This window comes from Polyodon spathula, chromosome 5 (genome assembly GCF_017654505.1).
Source record: "Polyodon spathula isolate WHYD16114869_AA chromosome 5, ASM1765450v1, whole genome shotgun sequence".
Lineage (NCBI taxonomy): Eukaryota > Metazoa > Chordata > Actinopteri > Acipenseriformes > Polyodontidae > Polyodon > Polyodon spathula.
In genome coordinates, this window is record NC_054538.1 from 55,618,184 (window position 1) to 55,630,805 (window position 12,622).

Genomic DNA, 12,622 nt, shown 5'->3' on the forward strand with positions numbered 1-12,622 from the left:
AGAAAACCTACCAGCATTGGTGGATACATACAGTACTCCAGTTATTTTTTTCCTAATCAATAACAGTGATTCCATAACCCCAAATGTAATTAATAAATAATAACGGGGTACAAAACAATAAAAAAAAAATCTCTCTCTCTCAAAGCAATAAATAACTATACAGACAGACTGTCCTTTACTGAAATATTCACACAAAAAAAGGCCATACTATAGATTAGTTTACTGGTCCGCTGTTTTAGAGGACTATTCTACTAGAGTGGTCTGCAATTGTAAGTAAAGTAAACTTCCCTATAGGAGTCATTTTTTCTATATTATTAGAGCACTACCTTGCCTAGACTATTGCAGTTGTCTGCAGTGGAGAGGAGTTATCTTCCTTATACAGTTAGAGTGATCTGCAGTTTTGAGTCCTCTTTCTTACATTTGTATTGTTGAGAATTAAAACACGTAATGGGAATCCTTACCTGAAGGTAAGCTGATCCGGTTGCCATCCTTCAGCTTTAAGCGGCTGCGCTTGAACTTGCCCTTCCTCTTCTTGACATTGGGCTTGTCCTTGTTGAGCTGGAAGATGAGGATGTTGAGCTCCCTCTCCAGAACATCGATCTCCCTCTCCGCTAGCTGCTGCTCCCGCCGCTTCAGAAGCTCCTCGTGAGACTTCTGCTGAAGGGCTGCCCTGGTGAGCTCCTCTTCCCGAGAGAGCAGTTCCTTCAAACACAACAGCACACACTTGGTTATTGAGGGCAGAGGGTCTATACCCTTAATTATTTTTGCCAATGCATTCTCTACATAGGTTTTTTTAAAACAACATTATGCTTCGTGGTAGTGTCCTGGTATACTTGCCTCAGACGGGCAAGAACACACAAAAGACTAAGCTAAGGAGTTTGACGTTGTCACGACGACACAGGCGCACAGGATTTAATTAATAAACACAAAAAACAAACAATAATGTTGTGACGCGGGTCGATCTTGCCTTGTGCAGGATACAACAATCCCTTTCTGACACCAAATTGTGGTAGTGTCCTGGTATACTTGCCTCAGTGACATGCTCAAACAGCCCTCGCATCTGCAAGTGCATTGAGAATAATGGAAGACACAGCAGCAAACCACCAGCAATCTAAATGTGTGTATATATAGTATTTGCATTCACTTTGGTTCAGTTTATCTGCAGTATTACAGACACCAGAAGTAAAGAACAGTTTGACGCGTCATTTGGGGATTTTGAAAGGTTTTATTTTGTGATGATGATGAAGATGACGAAGGTGTAGAGCCAACCTCTTCCTTTGATTTTGCATTGAGGTATACAGCAGCCAAGCAACACAACCCAGTGTTCATCTCTGCATGCGTTCAGCAAAGCAACACAACCCAATGTTCATCTCTACATGCTTTCAGCAGAGCAATACATCATGGCGTTCATCTCTACATGCTTTCAGCAGAGCAATACACCCTGGTGTTCATCTCTGCATGCTTTCAAGGTGTTCACATCCTTGTGTGTTTAACAATCATATCTCTCACACATTTATATATATATATATATAAATATTATATATGTGTGTGTTTTCCTGTTTATAAAACCTTTCAGGAATCTTGTGTTTTGTATGTATTATACTGTTTACAAACAAAATGTTTATTGTACTGTTCATTGCATGTCTTGCTATTTACACCTTTATCTACCTTACTTAAGCAACAACAGAGCCTGATCTGTCAAGTCTGCTCTGACACTGTAGACAATGGCTGGCTGCTGTTAGTATGCTGCAAGCAGTCAAAAAGTGTAACAAAGGAGTGGCATCTCTATTGGTTTGGAGAATATTCATAATATGTAAACTGTCATTATATGCCCAGTCACTGCTGTAAATATAAAAATGGACCCATTGTTATCATGAAAAATGTGTAAGGGTGGACATAAATTGTCTGGCCACTTTATTAGGACCTGTACCTGATATCAGTGTTTGGACCACCATTAGCCCTGATCACAGTCATTATACAACATGGCACAGACTCCACAAGGTGCCAGAAGGAGTTTAGAGGGATGTTAATTCATGCAGTCATTATTATTTCATGCAATTGGTGCAGAGGATCTTGATGATCCTGGATTGATATCTTGGATTAAGATTCAGGAATTTTTGTGACTAGGGAAATTGCCTGAAATCTAGATCTTGCTCCTCAAACCATTTACACACAAATTTTGGCACTGTGGATGGATCACATGTCATAGCACATGCTCAACCTAATTTGATCCTACAACTTAGGGCGATGGCAAATCCAAATCAGGCAGACAGGTCCTAATGAAGTGGCCAGACTGAGTATGTACGTCCAGATAGAGGAACAGGCTGAACAAACTTTTTTTCTGAAGAACGTCCTTATAATGCAATTGATGTAAAACACTAAAAAGTGTGACAGGCAGAAGTACGGAAATCTCCACTATATTCCAGCAGCTTTTGCATCACAACAGGGGTTTCAGGAAGAGCATGTATACAGGAAAACCACCACTAGAAAGCACAAATATGGTTCTAAGGGGGTCACAACGAATTGTGTCAAAGAGACTTGGCACATTGATCTAAATCACACTCACAATAATGATCCAGGAGCTATCTGGTGTACCCACTATAAGGTCATTCTGCAATTTTTTTAGGCCAGTTTGTAGATTTCCACTGACCTTCTCCTTTGTCCTGAGCTCATCAAACATTTCCTTTATCTCCACCTTCCAGTCATCCTGCATGGAGTGGAACGATTCTTGGGGCATCGTTGCCATGACTTCTTCCTCAATGGCAGTAAGCTGTTCGAGAATGGCAGTGAAAGATGGCCGGATGTGGGGGTCCTGCTCCCAGCATTCTGGAACACAACAGACCAGTGACATCATTGAAAACACCTCTTCATTAACAGCGACCTTCTGATTCAGTTAGGAATGCTCAACAGCAGCAGAAGCCTATCTAAAATCACCCGGTACATATAAATGTGATAGTTGGGCTTTATGGGATGTAATATGTTAAAAACTTTTATACATTTGCTTAATATTTAATTTTTTACCAGCTTAATACACCATTTCAGGTGTAGATTGAGGTGTACAATTATTTAAGACTAGCATCATTTAGGTTTGACTATGTACAGTAGTCTCAAATTACAGTACCTGGTAAAGCCACTACTTAGTAAGTTCAAATATATGACAAAGGTGTAACAATATATGACAACTCTGGTGAAGTAATGCCGTTTATCAAATACTGAACAGCTTGATGAAAAATAAGTGATTCAGTTATGCAGTTCATAAATTTACAGAATTCCATCAAAAGAAAATAATCAAAGGGTTAATAAACCAAACAATCAATTAGTTTACTGTTGTAGAGTACCCCAGTCTATGGCAATGTTATGTGAAAGTGTTCATACTCATTAAACCAGTTCCTTAATAGTTGGGTCCTTTAACAACAGAGCCAGGAAGAGTGATGAGATTGTGCACCTCTGTATCTTTGCTTCTTCTAATTGCAATCACCAGCAGGAGTCTGTGAGATTGTCACTGCATTTATGGTCACAGGCTAGTGGCTTGAACACAAATCCACAGCTGCTCTAACAAGGAGCAGGAGATGAAACACAAAAGGCAGAGAAAGATTTGTCGGTTCACTGGTCCATGTGCCTTGACATCAGCACTCTCCCCTTTCTTAATGAAGGGTCCTTACTTTTAAAACGCTGTAAATCTGATGTATTTGACAGTTATATTGGAATATTATATTTATTTCTAAATATTTATTTTGAGAAAATAGAGAGTTGTGTCCACTATTGCTTATAAAAGACCCCGAGAATAAACATGTATTATATCGTTGCAATCACTCAGGTGAAACAATGTCTTGTCATTTGCCCAAACATCAATATTTTTTTTAACAAAAAACTTTGTCTTGTACAGTCCCTCGGGTCATAGAATAATGCGTTTTTATACATGTATCTCTAAGTAGAATACATATTTTTTTTTTTAATTAATTATATACGTATTTTTTAAAGTATATATATATATATTATATAGATATATATATAATTTTTAAAAAAATGAAATATTGTGTTTGAAAAAAAAAAAGCGAAACGTTTGTATGGTTTCTGAAGTACTTTATAATGTTCCCCAGAGTGTTATGATAAAAAGGACACCATTTCCAAGATGCGACTGTAAAAAAACAGATTAATTGTGAATGCTTATATAGCAAGACAGTCAAATACAGCCAAAAAATGCCTGGTCCTGGGGGAGCAGCCCACTGAAAATGCTTGGTCCTGAAAGGGTTAAGACAACCAAGTGCTTTCAGAGAGGACTGGACTGGCTGGAACAGAAACTCGAAGCAGATCCGACAACTTTCGTTTGTGCGGTGTTTGATAGCAATGGCAGCTAAAAAGCGAACCTTCAAACAAACCCCCATTCAATAATTTTCTGCTTCCACACAGTAATGCAAGAACTGTGCTTTTCTACTTTTCTGTTTTTATTTCAGCAAATGGGCACTACTTAGTTTTTTTTTTTTTTTTTTTTTTTTTTTTTGGTAAACCTATGCAATTTGCTAATTTGTCTAAGTCAAAATTTCAAGTTTCAAAGGTTTAAATTTAGTTTTTACTGTTTTCTCACATGGCCACAGGACTCTTCCACAGATGACAGCCTAACATAACACTATTATGTCTTTGTAATAAAACACCTCTCTCTAAGCTTGTAAAGAAGGAAAGGTACCTGTATGTATTTATGGTTAGTGACCAAACATTGCATTTGGTTTTCACTGCAGACATACCTTCCATAAGCTTGGCAAACTGTTCCGGGCAAGTGGATGGAATGGGAAGGGTTAATTTGTTGACTGCCACTCCATAGGCAACAGCAAGACCATCAATTCCACGATAAGGCACCTCTCCTGTCAGTAGCTCCCATAGCAACACCCCATAACTAGAAAGGACAGATAAGTTAGGGAAAAATAAATCACAGAGATATCCACTTGGTGATTTTACACCCACATTCCAACAGGCTCAGTTAAAACCCTTTACACTCCAAGCAATTTTTGGCTTTTAGAAATCAAGGGCACCGCATTTTAGATTTAATATTGAGGACAAGACTTTGGAAATAAACATCACACTGAAAAAATGTCATGAAAGAGCAAGTGTCAAGCAAAAACAAAGCCGAACTCAAGCCATCCCGGCTCATCTCAACTGGCCGTACACAGTCTGGATGAATCCTAGCAGTGTACGTGCCCTTAAAAACAAGATTATCTATATTTCAGTCGGGATGTCTTGAAGATTGAACATGTTGAATCTTTTTCAGATGCATTGCTGACCAAGACTGACTGAGACCGATTAGTCATAAGGGTGTCAACCAATGGTGAAGGAGGTTTAAGTGACATGGCTTGTCATGTGACTTGTCTACAAGATGGCGGGCTGTTGCATCGATCTCTAATAGGTCGCAAATCACAAGCCCCTAGATCCACAAGCTGAAAAAAAAAAACCTGCCAAAGTCAAACAAAAATCAACAGGCTGGATTTTATTTAACACAGGCTAAAGTGTAGTTGACAGACTATACAAAAAGTCAAACAGTACCTGAAATGTTTGCACAGTGTAAATGGTCAATAGCTAAATTAGTAGGATAAGCGCTTCTTTTGGTTGCCTCAGGCACTGTCTCCACTGTCTAATCAGCATACAATGCTGATCGCGGAATCTGTGCAAACTCAGTGAGATGAGTCGGGACAGCCTGAGTTGGGCTGTGTGCGGCAGGATTCTGAAATTTGATTTTTATCACTAAAAAAGAAAATGCAAAGAAATTACTGTACTTGCCACTGGAAATGCTCAGAGCAGCTTTGATATACATTATTCAGGATTCACGTATTTAGGTAAATACACATTCGGTAATGGTTACATTTCATACTTAAAAGTGAACCCAAAAATAGACAGCCCCACAAAATGGGTCTCTCTCCAGCAAATCATTTTATACTGTGCCTTTGTAAAACTAGACTGCCAGTAATGCAAATTGTTTGTATTCCCATGTGTTTTTATTTAAGAGATAAGTCATCATAATGTGTTGCTATTCTTAACCCTAAGGAAGCTGTGTGTATATGCTGTACAATACTACATCACATTTAAATAAATCATTTGTAAATAACCTGCAGTTTTAACAATGTCTCAGAGTCTTTTCAACTTTGGGTTGAGGAAACAAAGCCAGGATAAAGAAAAACATGATGCTGGCACTGCCACTTTTTATCTTATTTCATGAAGCAAAAATGGTTATTAATCACCAATTGAAGGATTCTGTTAAACAAAAGCAAAATCCTACAAGTTATATTCTACTTTTGTGTGTATTTTTTTTTTTTTAAATTCCACACCCCTGCACACACACTTTTTTGATCTTAGTTATCTTTTGTGATCTAAACCATAATAAAGGCTAATGCAATTGCAATACTGAGCAATGTGAAGCTATGTGAATATCATTAGCAATCTGTCAAGTCTACTTTGTCTCACAGACACGTGAGGTAGTTTTGATAGCAAAACTGAAAATTAGCAAAGCTTGAAACAAAGCTTTCAGTTCAAATCCAGAGATTCAATGTTTGCTTTAAGTATTTGCGTGGCGACAAAAGGGTTTGTCCTAATGACAAGACATCTAAGAAAGCACGAAAAAATAGCAAAGCTAGGTTGGATTTTGTATGGTTGGGTGAGACCGTTTTAAATTCGATGGAGACCTATTGTGCAACGTTTTGCATTTGTATTTTATTGTGCTTATTGTTTCATTTCAGAAAATAACAAAAACTATATTATCTGGTGAAGACTCTGAATATTGATTGCACTTCCATCAGCTCACTCCTCAGCAAGGCAACAGATTTCTGTCACCTTTTCAGAAGTCACCTTTTAGAATACTTTGTTTTGATATGTGTGCAACCCTAAAGGTGAAGTGCATCTTAGTTTCAAAAATAGTTTTACATATTTAAGACAACTGTGTTAGAACTGAATTGTAGGTGTCTCCTGAATTTGAATTTAAAATGCTATAATGTTCTTGAAATTATTTGTTGTGTTTTCTTTTCAATGAAAATACAGTAACACAACTTTTAATTGGCTTCTAAATGGTATCAATTACATTTCTGACTTTCAAATCATAGAAAGTGGAGCGAAAAATTATATCATGTGGTGTGTGTTTAAAGAACACAAATGTGTATATGCATATTTTCAACTACTTTCAGTTTTTTTCAGGAATGCTGGACCTTTTACAATCCTGATAGTGTCCAAGACTCCAACATGTCCCTGTTCCCTAGAGCTATTACAGCAACAAAACACCCAGAAAGAACATGACTTATTTGTTGTATGCAGTCAGACTAGGGCATGCAAAAATATTACATAAAATGAATGTCCCTATTGGCACTTGTATGGGTCCTGTTGGGCTTTAAGGGATAGACCATAGGCAAGAGAGCCAGGGATTGATGCTTAAAAAAAGTGTAAGAGAAAGAAAAAGTGGAAACAAACACATGTAAATGGAGAAATGGGTCCCAGGGTAAGCACAGTGTGCATCCAAAAGAATAGCTTATGCCCCACATGGACAGAGCATGTTTGAATCTTATAAAAAGGCCAGTTGCAGGAGTCTTGATATCATTTTCTTCCATGTGGGGGGATATCCTAGACAAATAATGTTAGTATAATTTTAAAGCTTGTTTCAAGGGTTTCCAACAAAACTAAACAAACTGACAAAGTAACAAAGGGTGCAGAAACCAGCCTTGGTCCACATGAGCTGGAATGTCCCAGATGTACAGGTAAGGAGTGATTGCATTAAATACAGACTTGATCCACAGCTGAGCATCAAAGAGTAATAAACAAGCAGGGGTATTACTATTTATTTATTTATTGATTGATTGATTTTTAAACTTTGACTCTTCAGAGAGTGTCTCCAGTTTACCAATGATGGTTGTGGGTTGTTAAATTTTTACTTAAAGGTCGGTTTAGTTCACTCCAAGGTGTTTCTGCGACGTTTTCGGTCGGGGGGGTGGTGGGGGTGTGGGGGTTGGGGTTGGAGGTCGAAAATCGGGGCCAAAATAGCATTTTCATAATGTGGTCAACCTACCTCCAGACATCACTGCCTTTAGAAAATAGCGAAGACTTGATCACTTCTGGAGCCATCCAAGAGTATGTTCCAGCAGCACTCATCTTGGTTGTTTTATGCCATTCTCTGGCCAAGCCAAAGTCTGTGATCTTCAAGGTCTTTTTGCCTATGTCGTCATTTTTTATTTTTTCAATTAACAGTACTAAAAAATAAAATAATAAAAAAAATAAAAAAAACACAGAATGAACAATTAATGTGTCGGTTGCAGCATGTAATTGCTGATGATACAAAAATGAAACAATAGGATATTGTTTTGATTTGGTTGCCCAGAATCTTACAGGGTCAGTTTTAATTTATAAGCAACGGTTTTACTGGTTTAGGTCTGACTTGTCTTGCTGTAATAATCAATGTGTTAAAGAATTCACTGAAATAATAGGATATCCCCTTTGGTTACCTAAAATAACTTTTTTTTTTTATTATTTACAGGACTGTTTGTATACAAAGGTCATCATATCTTATAGTTTACTATAAACCAATTGAATATACTCTAGTATCACAGATAACGATGGCAATGCATTCCTTAAATTCTGCAGCACTGTTAAAAGTGTCAGACGTATCTGTGAATGTAGCTACTGCAATAACTGTGGCACCAGGTTCTTACATAGAAAGGAATGTGGACAAACAAAACAAAAAAACAAAAACTCCAACGAAAGCGCAAAATGCCTCTGGCATCCTAGTCATGTTATATAAATGCATACATTCGCTAATGCATAAAAGCTCCATATCCTAGTTGCAAGTCAAGACTGCAGATCTGTGCTTCTGAATCCACAAAGCAGTCTTCAAAGTGATGTCTTAAATATGCAAGGTGAATCATTTAGGAAGTGTCGCATACAGTATCCCTAAAGAACAACTGAATCACGGTGCAGACTCAGTTGAACACGTGCCATCCTGACTACCACCTTATAATGTTCTGGTCTGTGTTTCTTAAATGTTTTGTCTTTACTCCTTCAAAATGTCTAATTCATCACAATGGCGTTTTGTTTTATGATTCTCATCTCCTTTCCCATCCTATAAATGACATTCTCTGAAACTATCTATTGACATTCATTAATATGAAGAACATTATTTTTTTTAACATAGTACAATACATTGTATATGTTTGTTAAAATTATATTTTCTTAATAAAATCACTTTCAAAATAGGAAATGGGAGTTATGCTTTAACAACTTTTCAGGAAAAAACACATCTGTTCATTTTAGCGTTTACCACCAAAGTTCTCTGAGCGATTTGTAGATAGCACGTGTTTAGATTTTAAATTAAATGTTTGAGTGGTTTATTCAGTTTTGAGTTACTGTAACTGGCAACATGAAAACTTTTTGTGAAAACATTGTAAAGTTGGAAATATTGTGTTTTATTTAAAATGTTTTGTTATGAATTTAATGAACTGAGTTTATAATGGTGAGTAATGTTTTATGTAGCTAATGTGATTTATAAAGCTAATGCTTTAAATTAGGCTTTAAAGGTTTATACAGTATAATGTTTTTCCCACGTTTAGTGGCATTTGCCTCTTTAAAGTCCATCTGAATGAAGATTATTACCATTATAGCAGCTGACTTCATCCAGTAATATCCAAGCTTAGCACTAGAACTACCAGAGTTATACTCATACCTAAAACCGCTGACGATACTTACGTTTTAAACAGCATAAATATTAAAATGCAAGTCAAACTATCGTATACAACTCAAATTTTATTCAATCATGACATATCAAATATCTGCACAGCTGAAGAAACTAGTGTCTAAACAGGTATATGTACATACAAAACTGTAAAAAATTATTTTTTAAAACAAAAGTAACATGTTTTCTCTTGCATGTGTCACTCGGTGCAGCACTGAATCCAGAGGTGCGTTCAACCAGGTGAACTTTCGCAACCAACTGCGTTAGCTTTGAACAAGGCTACTTGAATGGTTTACTGAACATTCCACAAACATTTCAAATGTGCAACACATCCTAAAATCCGAAAGCAAGAAAGGCTAGATTAGCCATTTTAAAACTGGAATTCATTTTTTTTTTTTCCTAAGTAAACAGACCCTCACCATCATCATCATCATAATAACTATAAAGGCTCCCAGAGCAAACATGGTTGAATCATAATCGCAGATATAGCTCACTACGCTTCCTATAATTAATGGGCTACTTAAATTGTATCATGTACAGAGCATAATCTTACGCTGAAATTTAAGTGCACTGATCTGTGTTAGATACAGCTGAGGAGCTATAGGCCAATTTGTGGGTTTTGAACCTTAGCAGGGGTCAAAGGTTATGGGTGATGACACCTTTTTATAGCACAAGTATGACTTCCTATACATGTTCAATATAAATGACTGTCGTATCTGCGTTCCTTAAGGTCTTTTTTACCAGAAATGTTCATTTTTAAATGTTAATTCCAATATGGCCGCCAAACCATGTGACCAATCTGCTTTTGATTTTACTGGTTATTATTATGGGCCACACAAGTGTACCAACATTGAAGAGCATACGTGCAACACTGTTCTTGTTATGGGTCATAGAAGTCTTTTTTCAATTAGCAATATGGCCGCCAAACCATGTGACCACAACATGGCATTTTGAAATCGACAGTACTTCACATTACCCTCTACTATCATACACAGTTTCATGTCTCTGGTGTATTGTAGTATGGATTTATACTTTAATATATGTAACTATAGCACTCATGAAATTGTTGTTTTGCTCACTGCATCCATCTCTAACGAAAAAGCAGGGATTTTACAAAACACAGAAATGACCTTTTCCTGAGCAAACGTGACAACTTTGGTGTCGATCAACAATGCGGTTTCAGACAAGAAGATCTTTGAATATGTTGTGCAAAGCCAAAGCGGCGAGCAAACCAACTGTCCAATTGATTTTGTTTCAATGTTTTCTTTTATAGGCCATTTGTATGCTATATGGTGACACTGTCAGCTCTCCATCTTAAGTGGTTTTTGTTGACAAGAGTTTTGAAAATTGTCCAGTATTTTCACGAGATCTAGCCTAGTGGCCAAACTGTGAACCTTTTCCACTCGGGAACGCCAGTCTGACTGTCCACATATAGGCCTCTACTTAAGTATGCGTTTTCATGACTCTGCGACAAACTTTTGGTGGAAAAATAATAATAAACACAGCAATAACAGCTTTCCTAACCTTTGGCTTGGAAGCCTAATAAACACAGCAAAAACAATAGGCTTCCCCAGCCTCTTTATCCACTTTATCACAAAATACCAATATTTTATAAATAAGTCACATTGTAATATTAATGTCATATAAAATGTTCCTTTTTGTTGTTATTGCACCATAGTTGAATTTGTTGCTACAGTACTTTGTGTTTTGTATTTGTTCATTCCTTTAAAGATTGCACATACACACACACACCAAGGAAGTTACTGAAGAGAAGATAACTGGTTACTGTATCACTTACATAATGTTAAAGACTATCACTATAAAAGACTTAGCATGCTGATAAAACTGTACCAACAAAAATTTCATTCCAAACAGTGGTTTAACAAAAGAGGCTTTTGATTTTCCCAAGACCTGAAGGTTAACCGTTAATAATAATTAAGCTGATAAGTCAGTAGACAATCAAGTCCTTGTTTCACCCACATCGGCCCCCATTATTGAAAAGCTGCTGATAGGACGGGTTTCCAGTAATGAAAAGTCCAAGTAGATACTGTAGCGATACTGTTAAATGAGTGGTTCTCAAACCAAATGTTTCGGTGGCCTCAAATGTAGCCACCAAAATTAAGTTATGGCCACACTGCACATTTTTCCTAAACATACTAAGTATATAGTATAAAAAGTATAAAAGTTGCGATGCTTTTACAGTACATTTTAAAAATATGTGACAAATTATCAGAAATACACCCTTGTTAAATAATAGTTACTAATATAAAATAAAAACAGCATAGAAATCTTCAAGCTAGCCCAAAATGACTTGCTCTCTTACAGATGGGAACTTAAACTTGACAACATATCACTGTATAAACTTTAAGTGCGTAGAGAAATATAGCAGGAAAAAAAATGCAAAGAAATGTTCTGGGACAAACAAGGTATTTTCATTCATTATTCCATTATTCTGTTTATTTGGAAAGCCTAGCCACTGCATGCAAAATGTTCTTACTGTAACCTCACTGAATGAACTACATGCACATAGCAAAGGATGTCACACAGTAGTTAAAGTTACACATTTTCTTGTGTGTATTCCAAGCAAAAAGAGTACAAAAAATCCACTGCTAGTTCTTTGCAAATAAACAAAGTTTCAAGATATAACAGAAATTACGATCACAACATAAAACAAAACAGAACGTTGATGACTATACATATTTTAACATTTCCCCTACAAGTTCAGGATCAGAAAAGCCTGACACATTCTGGAGTGACATACCTGCATCTTAATCCCCCTGGTTCTGACTCTCTTCACAAGTCTGAAGCAGCACTTTAACTTTAGCCAGTAGAGGTCACTATTGTGTCACTTGGGTTACCTGCACATCCTAATCTGGACTGTTTATATCCTGTTGTAAAAAGACTTTTTGAACAGAGGGTCAAAGCCGGTAT

The 12,622-nt window shown here is 36.8% G+C and overlaps 1 protein-coding gene across 2 annotated transcripts in view; it reads right to left on the minus strand.

Moving 5' to 3' along the window:
• The window catches only part of LOC121316065 (mitogen-activated protein kinase kinase kinase 21-like), a 41,454-nt gene that overhangs the window by 11,747 nt on the left and 17,085 nt on the right, over positions 1-12,622 (minus strand). For both annotated transcript variants that reach the window (XM_041250796.1, XM_041250795.1), the window contains exons 3-6: positions 8,036-8,216; positions 4,743-4,891; positions 2,651-2,826; positions 462-702 (exon numbers count right to left, since the gene is read on the minus strand). In XM_041250796.1, the coding sequence (XP_041106730.1) occupies positions 462-702; positions 2,651-2,826; positions 4,743-4,891; positions 8,036-8,216 (747 nt within the window). The remainder of the gene's footprint in view (positions 1-461; positions 703-2,650; positions 2,827-4,742; positions 4,892-8,035; positions 8,217-12,622) is intronic.